At 37.5% G+C, this 19,301-nt stretch overlaps 2 protein-coding genes across 2 annotated transcripts; one reads left to right on the forward strand and one right to left on the reverse strand.

Annotated features, from left to right (window-relative positions):
• The first annotated feature begins 393 nt into the window (after positions 1 to 393).
• On the forward strand, positions 394 to 10,311 carry LOC311093441 (uncharacterized protein). Its single transcript, XM_084130828.1, has 9 exons — positions 394 to 523; positions 1,626 to 1,828; positions 2,920 to 3,095; positions 3,244 to 3,333; positions 7,586 to 7,763; positions 7,873 to 8,130; positions 9,040 to 9,370; positions 9,593 to 9,741; positions 9,822 to 10,311. The coding sequence occupies exons 1-9, from the start codon at positions 496 to 498 to the stop codon at positions 9,981 to 9,983; spliced, it is 1,575 nt and encodes a 524-aa protein (XP_083986954.1). The 5' UTR covers positions 394 to 495; the 3' UTR covers positions 9,984 to 10,311.
• A 216-nt stretch (positions 10,312 to 10,527) lies between these two features.
• Positions 10,528 to 13,575, reverse strand: ssr2 (signal sequence receptor, beta). The gene is made up of 6 exons (XM_084130829.1): positions 13,469 to 13,575; positions 12,596 to 12,753; positions 12,377 to 12,475; positions 11,937 to 12,045; positions 11,128 to 11,205; positions 10,528 to 11,023 (listed from the first exon to the last, which is right to left on the reverse strand). The coding sequence occupies exons 2-6, from the start codon at positions 12,751 to 12,753 to the stop codon at positions 10,913 to 10,915; spliced, it is 555 nt and encodes a 184-aa protein (XP_083986955.1). The 5' UTR covers positions 13,469 to 13,575; the 3' UTR covers positions 10,528 to 10,912.
• Positions 13,576 to 19,301: the final 5,726 nt, after the last annotated feature.

The following is a 19,301-nucleotide window of genomic DNA, read 5'->3' on the forward strand; positions in this document are numbered from 1 at the left end:
TTGACAGACATTCATCAACCTAAAAAATCTACAGGACCCAAATAACACTGCAGTAACAGGGTATTATGATACAATGAGTAGTTTTAAGAGGAGCTCCACTTTTAGACATCAATTTTGCAAGTTATATTAATACATATCTTTTCAAAGAATTGGTTTGGTTCTGAATAATTTGGTAATTATGTGCTGGTAGTTCAAATGATTAAAAAAATAATAAATTGTGGCATATTGCATGCATGGCAGCTTTTTGAAAATCAGCGTAATTTGGTCCGGTTGTTTGTTTGAGCTTTATTACATAAGCTGGATATTTCACAAGGAGTTTGAAATTGAAAACTGCATGCAATCACAATCAGTTGCAGTTTACCATTGGTTACGTGCTTATGACCTTTTATTTTCCGCTTTCTTTCGCTCTGTCACACACATGCATTTAAACAGGATGAGGCAAAAACACCCAAGATCTGATAGGAAGAGGTAGCATTTTGCATCCTGCGCTTCAGCATGGACTTTGACTACCAAAAAATTAAAGGTCAGCTATTTCTCGCCAGCTTTTACTCATTCTTTCAGGTAGAAATTGACTGTTTTAGTACAGAAATAACAAAACACAATCCTGATGGTTTTGAGATTTTGTTTACTTGCTTTCTCTGACGATACACTGAAAACTGGAAAGGCTTTCTTTTAAAGCATTAAAATATGAATGCCAGAAACAACTGTTATTTTATCAAGGTTATACATTTTTATTTAATCATTTTGTGAAGTTAAATATTCTTTTGGTTATACTTTATTTTAAGGTGTCTTTGTTACACTGTAATTATACATTTAAGCACTGGATATTATTAAGTAACTACATGTACTTACTAGTTAGGATTAGGATTAGGGTTTGGTTTGGTTTGGTTTAGGGTTGGTTGCATGTAATTATCCATAATTTATTGTTATTACTATGGTAACTACATGCAACATATAGGTTTACGATCAGAATGAAGCTATATGGTGCTCAGGCTGTGCTTATTCTATTTTAATGTGTTAATATAGTTTATAGGCAATCTAGCATTAATATAGAATTGAGACAAAAAAAGCAGAATTGTCCAATACTTTTTGTTGTACAAAACATCAACACAAATCTACGTAATAACCTACTCCTCAATATCCTAGACTAATTCTCAAAAACATCAACTGATTCTGACTGTATGTCACATAATCTTTCAACAGCAATAGTGCTATGGATCCTGTAATATTTGTAACATTATTACTTTTTTTGATTTCTTTGATGTCTAAAAGTTCCACAGATATGCATGCTGGTGACGTGCTTGTAAAGAAAGTGACATTTCCGTTCGAGGGGTTATTTTGAGCCTGACTGTACTAGTTATTCTAACTACATCTCAACTTATTAAGCTCACACACTGACATCTGCTATGTTCATATAAAGAATCTGAATGTATTTATAGATAAATAGATTTGAAAGGAAATTCAAATCAGCAGGCAGCAGGCTGAAGGATTTATTAAGATAATCATTTTAACAAATTCAATCTGTTTCATGTCCATCTTTTTTATTTACTTTTATTTACGTTGATGCTTTAATGATCAAACTGCCCTTATTCTGTGTGAGAATGAGTAAATGTATTGCTGTACAGATGTTGAATCTCGGCAGAGAGAAGAGCGACTGAGCGCTTTTTCTGTCCATCACCCAATACCAAAGCCCCGTCCATCTGTAGCTCCAGAGAACAATCCCACAACCAAGAAACCTCCAGTGAAACCCCGGCGGAGCATAAAGTGTCGTCCCGCAGCACAACAAGAGGCCGAGCAATTACACCAGGGCCAGCAGAAGGAAAATGAGGTGAAGATATGTAGACATATACCTTCAATACCTTTAAAAAGTCACAATATTGAATTTAAAAATTTAAATAATGCTTAACATACTTAAACTACCCACAGTCTGTAATATAGTACCTATCATTTATATATTAATATAGTATAGATTTTCTTAATGATTTTAAATACAACACTTCAACATCTCATATTTAAATGCATATATATATATATATATGCATTTAAATATGAGATGTTGAAGTGTTGTTGTTTTTTTTTTGTATTTTTTTTGTATATAGATGCATTTGAAAAAACATATGAGGTTTGCAAAAACCTTACAATGCCCTCAAAGATAAAATATGCATACGCTACAATTTCCACAAAACAAGATGACTTCTCTCAGCGGTTCTGCTGCTCTACATTATCTCTAAAGAGCCTTTTGAAGCAAAGAAATAGTAAATTGGTCAGTACAGCATACAACAAGGTCAAAACCGACGCTTTTAACTTTTAGGCAAATATATTATATACAATATTTGTTTATGTTTTGTGATGTTTAACGTCTATCGTGTGCAGTTGACATGAATGTTTTCTTTAATCACAGAGCGATATGCCCTGTAAATATTATTTGCATATTACAACAATATGTGGGGACTTTTGAAGCCATATTACTCTAGTCTATTTACATCTCATGTTCCTCATGTGATTTTTAGTTTATATACACAGTACTCACTCTTAAAATATAAGGTTCTATATTGAAACTTAAAGGGTTCTGTCAGGATCTTCAGGTTCCCATCATGTGATCATTTTATGGATTTAGTTTTAATTAGATAATTTTGTTTTGATTAATTTGGTCAAATTTTATGAATTAAACAGCTCGTAAGCCTACTTTATCAAGAGAAAAAAGATTAAATAATCTGTTAAACGTAAACGTATTATGCAATAATTTATGACATTTTATAACCTTTTTGAGTCAAGAAACCTAGGGTTCTATATATAGCTTTTTGAGCCTATTTTCTATGAGTGTGGTATTACATTTTCTTGTATAGCAAAGGTACATGTAAAATGCGTTGGCATTTAAATTATCTAAATCACATCACACTTGGATTCTCTATGTTAAAGCCGACAGTGAAGCGAATGGATCCTGCTCTGGTTTTGGGTCCCGTGGGGCCCCTGGAGGCCCTGACTTCATCTCTGCGAGCTCACACTCTGCTGTGGTTTGAAAGGACGCAGCTGCCTCGACTGCACTCACCCGGACAGCCTCTCCCCTGCTGGCTCCATGGTTTCGCTACACGCAGGTTACACCCACATTGGAATATTCTGTAAAAAATATTACAGAAAAAACAGGTGCACAAGCAAAGTTGCACACGTACAGGTGTGAAACAGTGTCAAACACATACCACTCGGTTTACATTTTCACACAACCTGTCTTTCTCACTCTCTCAGGGAAGCGGAGCAGCTGCTGGAGGATAAGCCGCAAGGCTGTTTCCTGTTGAGACTCAGCGAGTCAAAGATAGGCTTTGTGCTGTCTTACAGGTAGGCCTACTTTCACTTATACGGTTGGTTGTCTGATACGTATTTTGGACACTGAAAACCATTCTTAAAATGTCATTCTTAAGGCCTGTTCACACTATGTTACTATAAAGATAACTATATCAATAACATCTCGGTTCCGTATGTAACCCTCGTTTCCTGAGTAGGGAACGGAGACGTTACGTCAGTGACTGATGAAATTGGGATTTCGCTTAGAAGCCTATCACATTCGAGTTCTACAAAACGAGCCAATGGCATGGGAAATGCCATGGGTCTGCGGAATTTGCATGACGCAACTCCGCCCCACCGCGCAGGAATACCAAGGTACAGTGGATAACATATCCCAGGAGGAATATGTAACACAACGCCTACCTGTAAGGAGGATTTAGAATACTCATATGACCCAAGTACGGGATGCATATTGAAGACTCAGAGGTATCCAGCCCGCATGGTGGAATGTTTCAACCTCGAGAGAGAGGGAAAGACACAAGCTCGGAGGAGACTTACCGTGGAAATACACATGTGGGGGGTCACCTAACGGGGGAACCATGCACATGAAACACCTAGCCAATCACGAGGGCTGAGCAACCGGCAGCACTCTGGTGACGGCATCATCAATGTCATGGAAGGAAGAACTCATCTGAGTGAATAGTGCACACATTCAGTCCGTGGAGTGGAATGGCGCAGCAAGCGATGACACAGAGCGGGTCCTAATACCGGCCACTGTGGGCGAGTACATGGGAGGACACTGGCTCCACTCAGAGATTATAGAATCTCGCGAATGTGTTGGGTGTCGCCCAGCCTGCAGCTCTACAGATGTCTGTCAGCGAGGCGCCATGCGCTAGAGCCCCAGAGGAAGCCACACTCCAGGTGGAGTGTGCCTTCACACCAAGGGGGCATGGTCAGCCTTGCATCTGGTAAGCCAAGACAATGGCGTCCACTATCCAGAAAGACAAACTTTGCTTGGAGGGAGCCTTTCCCTTCAGCTTCCCACCATAACAGACAAGAGCTGCTCTGAGGTCCTAAAACACTGCATTCTGTCTGCGTCAGCACGGAGGGCGCGTACTGGACAGAGCAGTGCCACGGCTGGGTCTGCCTCCTCCGAGGGCAGCGCTTGCAGGTTCACCACCTGAACTCTGGAAGGAGTGGTGGGAACCTTGGACACGTATCCAGGCCGAGGTCTCAGGATCACGTGAGAGTTAGCCGGCCCGAATTCCAGGCACGCTTCATCAACCGCAAATGCCTGCAGGTCCCCTACCCTCTTGATGGAGGCCAAAGTTTCAGGAGCGCTGTCGACAGGAACTTAAGCTCCACTGACCATCCATTTATAATCACGCGTAACAACACAGAATAATTGTAATTTGACCATCGGGTGCAGATACTTAAATCAGAGAAAATTATTGGGGTGGGTGGATGATTTATTTTTGGCTGCGGATTCAGGTGACGCTGGAGCTCATCCGCTTACTCTAAAGCAGTCAGACTCTGCCAGGCGTTAACAGCTCGGGGTGAAAACAGCTAATGTGGTTTATCAAGTTTGTGGTATTACCTCCTGCATATTCTATTTGTGTGTGACGAGCGCACACAGCACGAAGCCGAAATGTGCCCAGATGTAGTCTTTTAAAGTAGTTGGAGCATTTTTAATTTTCTCGCACTCGCGTCTCACCTCCCTCTGCCATTGTATGCTACCGCGACAAAGCACGTATGCGACAAATGACGTCAGAAAAGCGTCAGTACATTATAATCGGTTATGGTCTATTACTGAACCGATACCGAATCGTGCCTGTCTGCATTGCGATGCATCTTAGAAACAATTAATTTCGACATCCCTAGCTCCAACCCATGTTGCAGGAAGGAAAGCACGACACTGATCAGGCATTTTCTGGGGTCTTCTCGGCAAGAAGAACACCAGGTGACGAAGAGGTTCCACTTCAACGCATAGGCGTGTCTCGTGGACAAGACTCTAGCGGAAGTGATGGTAGCCACCACCGGAGGGTGCCATAGGGTGCCCCGCCTCTGAGAAAGGAGGTCCTTCCTCAGAAGAATTGGCCAGGTAGGGAGGAATGAAGAAAACTCTTGGCTCCAAAGCGAAAACATAATGCGAGATTGCCGGCGCTCCTCCTTTATACCCACACGGTGGAGCGGAGTTGCGCCATGCAAATTCCGCAGACCGATTTCCCATGCCATTGGCTTGTTTTATAGAACTCGAAGGTGATAGGCTTCTAAGCGAAACCCCAATTTCGTCAGTCACTGACGTAACTCATAGTGACCGTAGTACGAAAGGAAACTATATTACATAACATACAACATACAACGGTTATTAAAGCGCACGCTGCAGTCATGTTGCCTGCCACTTTTTAAATGCTCAAGCTCTTGGGGTGGGGTGGGGTGGATTTTGATTGGCTGTCAATGTATTTCATCATTTATCAGCTGAGAAAAGTTCTGAAAGTGATTCCAAAGATTTCGTTCCTCTTTGTCGTCAACGGTGTAGTTTTAATTCCCTATTAGAATAATTAACAAAACTTTATAGTTGTAGTTATAATTGTTCTTGGTGTGAATGGGCCTTAATAATGTGGATTTAAAAGTAGTTCAATAAACATATAGTAAATATTGAGTAACTTACATTTTGGACACAGTGTTGTCATTTACATTGTCTATTTTTGCTCTGTTTAAAATGGTTCTAAACAAAGCCAAAAGCAGAATCATCCATTTGCCCATTAGTCAAGTCAAGTCAAGTCAAGTCACCTGCATTTATATAGCGCTTTTAACAATGTAGATTGTTTCAAAGCAGCTTTACAGTGATCATAGGAAATTAAAGTAACAAAGATTGTTTTGGCTTTACATCAGCTCTAGAATAAAGTTATTGTCCAGCTAAAGTTAGTTTTGATTGATTCACTTCCGTCGCAAAGATCATTAGTTATTAACTTAGGGGCCGCTAACACGGCACCGTTCTAACAGAAAACCCTCAATGCGCTCCGGCCAGCTCATTTGCACAACAACAGTGCCTGGTGGCTTGAGAACGCAAACCTTGAAATAGGTTCCAAGGTGCAAGCCTTGAAAAATGTTGAGATTTATATAAGTTTATAATGTGTTATGTGTATGCTAGGCCAAAGATATGTGTTTTTAGTCTAGATTTAAACTGAGATAGTGTGTCTGCTTTTCGGATAATATTTGGAAGACTGTTCCAAAGTTTTGGTAAATAGGAAAAGGATCTTCCGCCAGCAGTCGATTTTGATATTCTAGATATTATCAACTAGCCGGAATTTTGATATCGCAATAGACGTGAAGGACTATAATGTGTTAAGAGCTCTCTCAAGTACTGGGGATCTAAACCATTTAGTGCTTTGTAAGTAATCAGCAATATTTTAAAATTTAAACGATGTTTAATAGGGAGCCAATGCAGTGTTGACAGAACCGGGCTAATATGGTCATACTTCCTGGTTCTAGTAAGAACTCTAGCTGCTGTGTTTTGGACCAGCTGTAGTTTGTTTATTAAGCGTGCAGGGCAACCACCCATAAGATCATTACAATAATCTAGCCTTGATGTCATGAAGGCATGAACTAATTGTTCCGCATTAGTCATTGAGAGCATATGACGTAATTTAGATATATTTTTAAGATGGAAGAATGCGGTTATACAGATACTAGACACGTGACTTTCAAATGAAAGATTGGTATCAAAGAGCACACCCAGGTTCCTAACCGATGACGAAGACTTGACAGAGCAGCCATCAAGTGTTAGACAGTATTCTAGGTTATTACGTGAAGATGTTTTTTGTCCAATAATTAGAATCTCTGTTTTTTTCAGAATTCAGTTGTAGGAAATGACTAGTCATCCAGTTTTTTATATCAGCTATGCATTCCGTTAATTTTGTGAATTGGTAAGTTTCATTAGGTTAGAATTTTTTTATGACGGACGAAAGTTCCAGAGGCAGTGTGTAAACAAGATTGACACAACGTGAGGTTGTATTTTTTTTTTTTTTTTTTCGGACTGCACTCAGTGTGACCATTGTTTTGTTCCTGCAAGAAATCAGTGTATGAATTAGTCAGTTGAGTCAATGATTAAGACTCATAAATTTGTCGCTTCCTATACTGGGTACCAATTTTTCCTTAATCTTTAAAAAGCTGCAGAAGTGTCATCAAGTGTCATCTGCTCACACTTCCCTTTTCTGAGCAATTTTTTGGAATTGCAATACTTTTTTCTTTACTTTATCTATTGTCTTATCATTTAAAATCTAAAAAATAATTAAATCTCCAGAGGAGAGGACCGATGTCGTCATTTTATCATTGAAGAGGAGGAGAGTGGAGCATCTGGTAGTGTATATCTAATTGCTGGAGAAAACAGCCGTCATAGAAGCCTGGACAACCTAATCAGCTACTACACCCATTATCCTGTGGGGCCCTTTAATGAGTTGTTGACTGTGCCTTGTATGCAGGTACACACACTTTTGTATGATTTTTAATACAGAGAGGGGGAAATTTAATGATTTTATTTTTGAATTTTCCTGTAATTTCACTTCATATACTGTATTTTTTGCTATCTAGCCTAGTGGTGGCTTTGAGGAAATTAATAGGTGGAAGGTGAAGGACAGGGAAGCAGAGAGAAATGGAAAAGAAACTGATCAAGAGGTGCTGACAAAACTGCCCATGGCCAGCGGTCCAGCTGTTCTGATTCCATTACCCACAAACCTCTCCAATCAGATCACTTCTGCTACAGGAGAGTTTGTGCAGTACGCAGCAGTGAGAAAGCCACTAAAAAAGAGCTACTCGTTGCCAGAGAGCACAGCGCCTCCTGGCTTAGAAGTGAGTAATTACTGACAATGAAAGCTAAAACTTTTTCCTCTTACATTTCTTGTATTAAACTCTGCAGAATGATAAAAAAAAATAAAAAAAAAAAAAGCAAACAAACTTAATTTAAATTCATATCTGGGGACATTAATATCATCATAAAATTGGGCTTATTTGTCAATTAGGCAACCTTTTTATAACCAATAACCTTACAAACCGCCTAGTTATACCCTAGCAACCAAACCAAATCACCATAGAGACAACATAACAACATATTAACTCCTTGCCTTATCAACCGCATAGAAACGCCCTGGCACTGCCAACCACAAAGAACACCCAAACATCAAGGTGGCGAGTTTTGCATTGGCAATAGAGCTGGATAAAAAAAAAATCGCGACCTTCATTTGAACCATATTTATATATGTGATGCTATAAAAACACTGTGTACGGTGAAATGAAGGCAAGAAATTTCTGTTGAGTTTTGCTCTCGGACTGCATGAACAAAGTAAACAAACATACACCAGTGTAGTCTGCATTACGAAAGAATGATTCTTATGAGTCGATTCAGTTTAGCGAATGAAAAACATACAAGGCGGCTAATCTGAATCCCGAATCGATTGACTCTGATTCTTTTAACCCCATAGCTGTCACCACCAGTGAAAACTTTAAAATGCTATGTAAGTTACGTAGGCTACTCACATTTTCTAGTTAACATAGCTGTTGTTGGACAAAGTTTCTATTGTCCTGTGCCATCTTCTCATTATTACAGTTGTCTCTGTGATGTGTTAAGCTTGACTAACTAAGGAGGAGTTTAATGGTGGCTTGCGCTCATGACTTTTTCCATTTGTAACTTTTAAAGTGTTTAATGGGAAAGTTATTATATTATACACTAACAAGTCACACTATTTATTTGCCCTCTGCTAGAATGGCAGTTCTGAGCTTGCTGAAAGACCCTCAGATGATCAAGCTCCTCATGTGGATGCCCCATATGCCCGAGTTAACAAACCCCCCAGAGCAGTAGGCCCATCAGAAAATACCCCCAACTTCAGTGCCCACCCTCACCCAGACCAACAGGGAGCGACAGCTGCTTTTACCTCTTCATCCATCCCAAGCTTTGACACAACAGCAGCAGACCATAAGTACTGGAAACTGGAGCCCATCCACACCTATGAGGAAACCCCACACATACGCAGCCGTCCTGAGGAGATTGACTGCTACGCCGTGGGATGGAGGAGGCAGGTGGAAGGAGATGTAGGTAAGAATGAGAAAAACAGGCATCAAAACTCACTCAAGACTTGCACATTTGAATCAGTTCCTGTTATGTAGTTCATACTTAAAGAATGATTGGAATTGGTTTCAAAAGAACCACATACTCAACAGAGTCAGTGAAATAATATACAGTATTAAGCATATAAAAAAGATATATTAAACATATTTGGTTTTGATAAACCTTTATCTGTTTTGATCCTTTCCTCAGTGAACGTTCCAAATAATCATCTGTATTCAGAGGTGAACATTAAGGGCACCCAAGAAGGCGGTGCTGTACCAAGACCCGGGCCTAATCTTCCTCTTAGACCACCCCCAAGATCTCCTCATGGTCCTTTGCAACCAGAAATCACTGGGCAGGTAAAGTTATGTGCAATATTCTGTATAGTATACAGTGTTGTCTATTATAAAACAGATCAAATTTATGATTTTTCCCTCAGAGTTTTGGTGTGTCCCCACTAATGGCTCAGACCCAGTGCTCTGGTTTCCAGCATTCAGAGCAGCCACATCTGGATGAGTCCTCCAGCTCTATTTATGAGCAGATTCCACAGAGACCTACCAGCTCAAGACCATCTCTTCCCCCACCACCCCTCAAACGCTGACCTCAGGGTTGTATAGACCTCTAAAATCACCAAAGAAGCATTTAGTTAACATATCCTTGATAAAATAAATTTAGAAAAAAGCTTAGTGATAAACATTAGGACATACATATCTGTACCAATTACTTATAACCTGTATATACATTTATAACTTAACTTATATATAACTGCAGGCTTGTGAATACGGTTGTTGGCATGATCTGCAAACATCAAGGGATTATTTAAATTGATTTTATTAAAAATATATATCCAGATTCAGTCACTCATTCAAATATGCAATTACAAATATAAAAAATATTTTATATTTTGATTAAACAATTCAGATTGCTCACTACTGTTTTCATTTGTTTCTTATGAATGTATATGGATTGCAGTCCTCTCCAGTCCTTTGTAATCAACCCAATGTTTGATGATTGCCTCAAGTGTGTTTAATAGAATTTTTTGACCAATGATAAGACCAAGAATGCACTAACCACTGCATGAGAAAAACATCACAGAACACAGATGAAAGCATTTTTCAGCAAATGACCAGACACACAACAGCATCTCTGTAAAACCCTTTTTATTTCCACAAACTAGCCCTACATTGATCATGAAGGGCTGTACAGTTCTGTTGAGCATTTAAGCATCATTACAAATAAAACAAAACAAGATGGTGCACCTGAGGCCCGCCATGGAATGGCCACTTTAATGTCAAAAGCAAATGTCATTGATCCTACTTTATGCTTCCGTCCCCAGATCTCTTAAACAAATTATCTGATGAAGACCAACATCACTTAAAATCTGGTTAAATCATTGACCATTTACCCCAATATGGGTAATTAAATGTATTCAAAAACAACATTTTAAGCCCACCATAATTCTCTCAACACCCCCCTCCCTCCACACTCACACAATGATCCCTGATCTGTTTTTGTACTGTAATTGATATCTCAGTTCTTTTTGCTCTTCGGTGAGTCGTACTTTCTCTTGCTGGAGTACCACAGGAGCAGAGGAATGCCAATGGAGGGAAGGGTCATGACACCAAAAGCTGCCCAGTCCAACTATTAGATAGGAAAAAAAAAAAAAAAAGAATTACACTTAAATATCATAACAGGGCAGGATACATTGACGGCCACTTTCCATATTAAAGTGATGAGTTACTTACGTAATGTGGAGAAAAGCGTCTGTCAAACTCTCTCTGGGCGAGAATGCCTCCCTGACCCGGAGCACTTGTGTAACCAACCTGAGAGATGTGAAGAATGAGAAAGACTTAGCTAACAACCAGTAACTATAATGCAATATTTTGCGCAAGTTAATTATTTTTTTAATACTGTAATTTTAAAGGAACACTCCACTTTTTTTGGAAATAGGATAATTTTCCAACTCCCCTAGAGTTAAACAGTTGAGTCTTACCGTTTTCGAATCCATTCAGCCGATCTCTGGGTCTGGCGGTATCACTTTTAGCATAGCTTAGCATAGATCATTGAATCTGTTTAGACCGTTAGCATCTCTCTCAAAAATATGACCAAAGAGTTTCGATATTTTACCTATTTAAGACTTGACTCATCTGTAGTTACATCATGTACGACGACCGACGGAAAATGAAAAGTTGCGATTTTCTAGGCCAATATCATTGCGCCTGCTGCACCCATGGTACGGCAGCAAAGTTCCTTGATTATTACAACGGAATGAGAGTATAGTTCCTAGCCATATCGGCCGAGAAAATCGCAACTTTTCATTTTCTGTCAGTCTTAGTACACAATGTAACTACAGAAGAGTCAAGTTTTAAATGGTAAAAATATCAAAACTCTTTGGTCATTTTTTTGAGAGAGAAGCTAACGATCTAATCAGCCACAATTAAGCCACAATCAAGGCCATTTTCATATTATGGCTAATTGAGGAAGTGAAAAAAAAAAAAAAAAGTCTTCCTTATGCTGGCTGTGTATATGAAAGGTATCGGAGGACTCAACTTACCACAACCTGTCCACCTTCCTGTGCCAGGTAACTAACTGAAGCAGAGGTGAAGTTGAAGTATCCAGCTTTCAGTGGCCGCAGAACCACTGTGTGAGAAACATTACTGGCACTATAGAGAGGAAGAGTTAGGGAACATAATCTACTAAAGAGCAAAAGTAAATAAAGCACTGTGACAGTCTGTGACAGTTCTGATGATGTTAAGTGCTATCAGTAAAGACAGAAGGTTTAATGGGATTACTAATAGAGTGTTTAGTACTCAGAATGCACCTAAACAGTGTAAACAAAAAGAAAAAGTGTAATCTTTATACTAAGCTTATATACACATACATTTATTTAACTTGTATACAGATATAGGCTACACAGAATGTGTGTGTATTATAAATATATATGAAAAGTTTAAAACAGGATAAACAGAACGGCTATTGATTTTAGGAGGATACGGAGCAATACGATCCCATTTCACATTCAGCATTCCTGAGACAATGCCAAAATCTTCAGGGGGGAAAGAGTCATCTGACAACTCAACCTCTAGGGCAGCACTAGGCAAAACAACAACAACAAAAAATTCAATACAATAAACTAGATTATAAATCATTCCATAAGCCATTACCATCTGTTGAAAATTATGTGCTTAACTTCTGAGAGAAACAGGACAATACCTGGTGCCCACATTGTAGATGCTGTACTGCAGGGTAAGGTCTCGTCCTTCTACAGCGTATCGGTTCAACAGGGACTTGGAGGCCAACAGACGAGCCCCTTCTTCTCCTGCCACCAGACTCACCGCAGCAACCAGAGCAAATATACACAGCAGCCTCATCTGTGGGGGAAATGGCATATTTAATATAACAGACCAACTGCTACCAAAATACAAGGATAATCAACATTTAAAGGTGTTGCATAAAAAGACACAACAAAAATGCCATCACTAGTGCAATATCCTACATCTGTGTGTAGTGGTGAATAGAGAAACAGGGCAATTTAGAAGAATTAAGTCACTTGATAAAACAGCGAATTTCATTCGAGTGTAAGTTAGGCTAACGCTAAACAATTGAGAGGCAGCATCAGCATGCAAGGAACGATGAATGAAATGTCCAAATAAAAGGCACATGTTGTCTAACGGTTGCATAATACAGAGACCTGTTCTTAAATATATTACATATTTAAAACGGACATTTAATATTTTTGAAATAAGGACAGTTAATTTTGTATGCTTACGTGTACAACACCAATCACACACACAACCCCTACAAACTACTGAATGTAACCGTCATTGAACGCGGCTGATTGTATTTAATGCACTAGAATAAAACTATTAAATAAATTAAATTAGCGGAAAGCTTAAATTCTTATTTATTCATTTAAACAAGGTGACAAACGTGATTACGTGTACTTCGCACTCGTCTTAAGACTATTATACAGACAACGTCTACTGTTTACTTATATACAAATACTATCACAGAGCAAAGCGTTTTCATAAGTCATTCTCAGCATATACATTTTTTTTAAAATATAAAATTTAGCAGACACTTTACCTTCGTCCGCTGGTTTGAGCCTCAATATTACGAAGACAGCTCAACGCACGCGCAGATGATTTTAGTCTTCCGTTAGCATGACGTGTCCACTGTGTGTACGGATACACGCTGAATCCCACAGCGCCGCCTATTGCTTCGGGTGGAACTTTGTTTCAAAAGAATTACTTGACCATAGATACATACGGGGCAGCAAAAAATCGTTATAGACAGCAACAAAGACAATTATTTGGTTAATAACATTCTTATTCTGGTAAAATATTATATACACATCTAAATATCTGAAAGTGAAAGTTCTATCACAATGCGTTTCTTTCATATACTTTCATATAATTCTAATGACAGAAATGCCTATGTGCCTTCATCATTTATTTTAAAAGTTAACCTATGATGTAAAGGGACTTGTTTGTTAATAAAGAACTAGTTTGTTAAAACCACTGTTTGCATTTTGCCTTTATTTTTAACTCTAAAATGAACAAAATTCTACTATGATCCCAGACAATTTAACTGGATTGTTTTGATGTGCACTATTATGTAATCAGTAGGTTAAATGCTTTGCTTTTATTTCTGAAAAGATTCCTTTTGTCAAAAAGCACATTTCATAAATAAAAACTTTTCTACATGTTTATTTAAACATCATAAAAAAATATTTCAGCATAATTTTTTTTTGATCATAATATGCATAAATATATACTATTTATTAAAAACTGTTGATAAAGAATAATTCTATATATAGGCATACATACATTTTCAGTCCAATATTATATAACAAAGAGAGATAAACTACTATGCTTCCTTTAAATTACTTACAAAAGTAATACTGGATTTAGAGGGTGACAAAGCAGCAGATCCAAAAGGGCAACTATAGCAAATATACCAGGGCTCTACATATAAGGCACTTGAAAACCCGTAAAAGCATGTGGAGGTCCTCTTTACCTGCACTAGACTATGCTATGTTTTGGTTTCAATATTATTTAAAATAAATATACATAATAAAATGAATATACACTACCGTTCAGAAGTTGAGATCGATAAGATTTTTAAAATGTCTTTAAAAGAAGCCTCTTCTGCTCAAAGCTGCATTGATTTGATAAAAAAAACCCCAAAAACAGCAATATTGTGAAATATTGTGACTGTTTTCTATGTGAATATATAGCAAAATGTAATTTATTCCTGTGATCAAAGCTGAATTTTGCAAGTGTGAGTGTTAAAATGAACACTGTGTTAAAATGTACTCCATGAGTAATGTATATATTTTACACTTTCAAAAGTGTTATTTTAACTCCAAAAATGGAGGGAGTCATATATACATTTCAGAAGTGTTAAATTTGACTCAAATTGAGTTAAATGTACACAAGCTTTTTTGCCGAAAGAATTGTAAAAATGGTTTGTACATGACAATTCGACTTTCCACATTGTTAGTGGAAGTGCACTTATGCTGTGGAAGCTCTTTCTCCATCCTCTCCTGCAGCTGATTTAACTGATCTTTCTCAGACCTATACAGAAAGATACATATTAACATTATTATTACTAGCCTACTATTATTACACAAGCAAATATGCTTTAAAAAAAGAGCATACAATGTGGAAAGTCGAATTGTCATGTACAAACCATTTTCACAATCCTTTCGGATGTTATCCAGCGTCTTTTTCTGGTCAAAGTTCTTCTTCCTCTTCTCAGCAGTAATGCAAAAGTCAATCTTGGAACAAACAAAATAAAACTTTTTCCCCATGTTCTTGATCTCTTTGGCCAGCTGAGTGTGGCATTCTCTGAACCGATCTGAAGCAATGATGATGAAAAAATCATAGCGTTCAAAATGAACCAGTTTAAGATACTCGTCGGCTTTGAAGTTTGGTGTTCCAATGCCAGGAAGATCCCACATTTTCACATTTTTGTATTTAGGGTGAAGGTAAACTTCAGGCTCCATAGTGGTTTCTACTGGCCAGTTTCAGCAGAGCCTTCATCTTCATCCCCTAAACCCCTGAATGCATTGACAAACGTGGACTTTCCAGAACCTGACTCTCCCGTCACACCAATATTGAACTCAACACAGTCTTGCTCTTCAAGGTAATCCTTCACTGTATTAATGGCTGATTGTAGATCTTGAATGAATTCTTTATATTCAACAGAGTCCTCCTGTGCTATTGCAAAGTCATCATCAGATGTAGCCGTCTAAAAAACATCTAAGCAAAATGCAGCAATAGTAAATTGCTTTAAAATTGATAGGCCTACCTATAACGATAAAGTGAATAAATATGTATCAAAACAACCAAATTTAACACCTTTTTACCTGTATTCTAAAGAGCAAGTGGTGCAGATTCTGGTTCTTCTTCCACCTTAATCATAACCTTTATCAGATAAACGTTTTGATGATTAGTATGACATACTGTATATAGGCTATACAGAGTTAGGTTTGTAGATTTAACAATTTTCACTCATCGCAACAGATGTTATTTCTTTAACTGCTTCAAAACGCATGTGAAATGCTAGCACGGCAAAAATATTTTTTTTAGGCCTATTGTATGATTAGCACCAAGAACAGTTACTTTTTTTGTTTTGTTTCTTTTTTATTTACTATAAATGAAAAGAAATTAGGACAATTTTTACTTCTGAACAAGCAACATGGCAAAATGGCAGGGAAAGCTTGTGATTGTGCAGATGTAAACAGCATGAATTTACCTATATAGCCTACTAGCTTCTTTATATTTTATAGTTAAAATTGTATACAATTATACATTTTATAGTTATAAAAATCATAATTTATAATATTTGTTTTATTTATTTATAAAACAGTGTGACAAGACAGTGTGTGCACTGTATCAACATGCAAATTAAACATTTCCAAGTTTCTCTCTTTTATCGTAGGCTTATGACCAAAACAACTAGTTCATTACCTGACTTTCACCTGTATACAGATACCTAAATTTAGCGTTATGGTTGCTTGGATGCAAATCTAAATAATACAGTTTTAACTTGCTGAATACAGTTTAAACTTGCAGAGAGATCTGGTATCAAACCTGTTCAGATCTGTACAGTCAAACAATGTTCTTTTCAGTCATGCAATATCACTGCAGTATATATAAAGGGGTATTCTGGAAACAATAAAACAGCAAACAATGAAGAAATGTATAACATCACAATATAATGTTTATTTCCCTGATTATGTAGTACAATATATTTCAGAATGTCCTGTAAATTAATCAAACGATGAATTGCCATGACAGCTAAGGAGCAAACACGAACATAGAACAAAGGAAACAGGAAACAAAGATGAGCAAACTAAGTCCATAAAACCAAAACCAAAACAGACTAAACTAAACATAACTGTGACAACCAAAGATAGGAATATAAATATATGAGTAAGATAAATATGTTGAAGTACTTATTCTATCCCATTTACATAATCTATTTAAAATTGCAATACATATGTATATATTTCTAAAATAACTGAATTGGAAAATAAATAATAAATAATATTCCATATCCCTGTTGCAGAAGATCTCAGTTTACAAAAATGAAAAACATAGTCACTAATGGGAAGAGAACTGCCTTTAAAGTAACCTTTACTAGTGAGTTGATATCTCACACACACACACACACACACACACACACACACACACACACACACACACACACACACACACACACACTTAAAAAATACAAAGGAATATATATGCCAAAATCAAACTTTACCCCCTACCCCAAGCAACAACATCCCAGCAGTGGAAAGCCATTCAATTGAAGTAAGAATATGTAGCTGCATCTTTTAGAAGCTATTTTGGTTTATGTTATATTGATTTTAAAATAACAATCAATATAACATAAATACGATTATATTTCTGTCATGACAACTCTCAGAGTGATTGGCATGGTAAAGGGTATGACAATGTTATATGTTTGGTATTAGTGGAATAGATCTGCTACGCTGCTGCTGCTGCTTTTTTTGCTGCTGCTGTTGCAGCAGAGCAAGTACAGGACTTGCTTCTGCCAATACATACACGACACACTGCTGTGATCAAGACATGCTGCTTTACCCGTAGCAGATCTATACAGGTGGAGCTGGGGAAGGTGGAGGTTTTCTGAAGCGCGCTGCACTGCTAAGGCAAATGCTATATTTGAAGGTTGAGCAGTGAGCTCATTGGCTACTGATACAGCAAGAACCAATCAGCTGTGCCCTATAGATAATGATGTGATTATGAAACAGGTGAGTAAAAAAACCTTTTAGCCTGCACCATCTAGAATTTCAAGCAAGAACTTTGTATTTATGAACTATTATGTACTTTCCAAAAGAATTAACTTGTAAGTATGCAGAATATTACAAACTTTGAAACCACTGGTTAAATATGCTGGTACGTTAAATCTGTCTAATTACACTTCAGTCTCCAGTAAAGCCATTAGCACATTCCTGGCATCTTCTGCTATGTCATTCAGAGCTCTCTTCAGCATTGCTGATACAGCCCAATAGGACATTGCTCCTGCCGCTACAGAGCCTAAAAGGGGCACATATCTAACAATAGACTCAACAGCATCTTCTGTTACCAGCAAGGATGCATCTTTTAGTATAGATAAGATTGAACCTGTACATATTCCTTTATGCCAAACTGACTTAACCAGACTCTCTACAGTCTCTATACTCTTTCCAGACCTTTCACAGAGCTTCTCCAAAGATTGCTTATCAAGACCAAAGACTTTGCAGTACTTCTCTATCTCAGATACTATGATGGCTAAATCCACTACAATTGAAAGACCCGGTACAGGAATTGCAGCCACACAAGCAGACAGGAAGGCTACTCTTGCAATGTTTTCCTCTAGAGCATTCTTCTTTTTCTCATTAATATTGTATGTAATATTCGGCACAGCCAACATCAGCACACGTCTCTTATGCTGTGGAAGCTCTTTCTCCATCCTCTGCTGCAGCTGATTTAACTGATCTTTCTCAGACCTATACAGAAAGATACATATTAACATTATTATTACTAGCCTACTATTATTACACAAGCAAATATGCTTTAAAAAAAGAGCATACAATGTGGAAAGTCGAATTGTCATGTACAAACCATTTTCACAATCCTTTCGGATTTTTGTGACTGTTTACAGATCAAATGCTTGAAGCACAGTTGTTTCCTTCACAAAGGGGTGCTAATGTTATTTAAAGAAAGTTTTTATACATTCAGTTAGAGAATTACTGGTGGGACCTATATAGTAACAGAATACACATAAATTATATTAAATTTAATCATTAGAAAATGTGTTTTATATATGTAAAAAAAAAAAAAAAAAGTTTAATAAGTGATGCAGGAAGATATACATTTCTCATTCTTACCAAATATTTCTGAGCAAGAAGGCTCTGAAAGATGCAACTCGAAGTATCAAAGCTTGTGAGAGTATACACCTAAAAATCAGATATATGATCAGAGCAGGATACACCCAAACCCTTCCACTTGCTTTCACAATCACCAGTAACTAGTCAAATGGACAAATAGATGGTTCCTTTGTTAAAGAATATATGTGCAAATGGCATGAGAGGACCAGCACTTGTTATAAAGACAGGACAACAACCTGTAGATTTAATAAATTATGCATGGGTAAACCGTGCAGTTTGATATTGGACTGATAAACAAAATAACAGGAGTACTGGTCTGTAATTGCATCAACTCTGAATTATATTTACAACACAATATTTGTCAATGCTGACCTGTCCCGGGGCACGCACCCCCTGGAAGAAAATGAATAAATCTGGTGCACTTTTAAAGTTAAAAAAAATTAAGAGCTCAACCCATATTCAGTAAGCAAATTGACTTGTACCTGAACTTTAAAAGGGACTCAAACCTCTTTT

Source organism: Abramis brama (assembly GCF_963993115.1).
Source record: "Abramis brama genome assembly, chromosome: 12".
Lineage (NCBI taxonomy): Eukaryota > Metazoa > Chordata > Actinopteri > Cypriniformes > Leuciscidae > Abramis > Abramis brama.

Bases quoted from the DNA above. Each gene is read 5' to 3' on its own strand.
- LOC311093441 (XM_084130828.1), top strand. From the start codon at position 496: ATGGACTTTGACTACCAAAAAATTAAAG. The intron at 3,334-7,585 runs GTAGGCCTACTT...TTAAATCTCCAG, and splicing joins GGCTTTGTGCTGTCTTACAG to AGGAGAGGACCGATGTCGTC. The intron at 9,742-9,821 runs GTAAAGTTATGT...TTTTTCCCTCAG, and splicing joins AACCAGAAATCACTGGGCAG to AGTTTTGGTGTGTCCCCACT.
- ssr2 (XM_084130829.1), bottom strand. From the start codon at position 12,753: ATGAGGCTGCTGTGTATATTTGCTCTGGTTGCTGCGGTGAGTCTGGTG. The intron at 12,046-12,376 runs GTATCCTCCTAA...TCCTCTCTATAG, and splicing joins AAATGGGATCGTATTGCTCC to TGCCAGTAATGTTTCTCACA. The intron at 11,206-11,936 runs GTAAGTTGAGTC...CACATCTCTCAG, and splicing joins AGGAAGGTGGACAGGTTGTG to GTTGGTTACACAAGTGCTCC.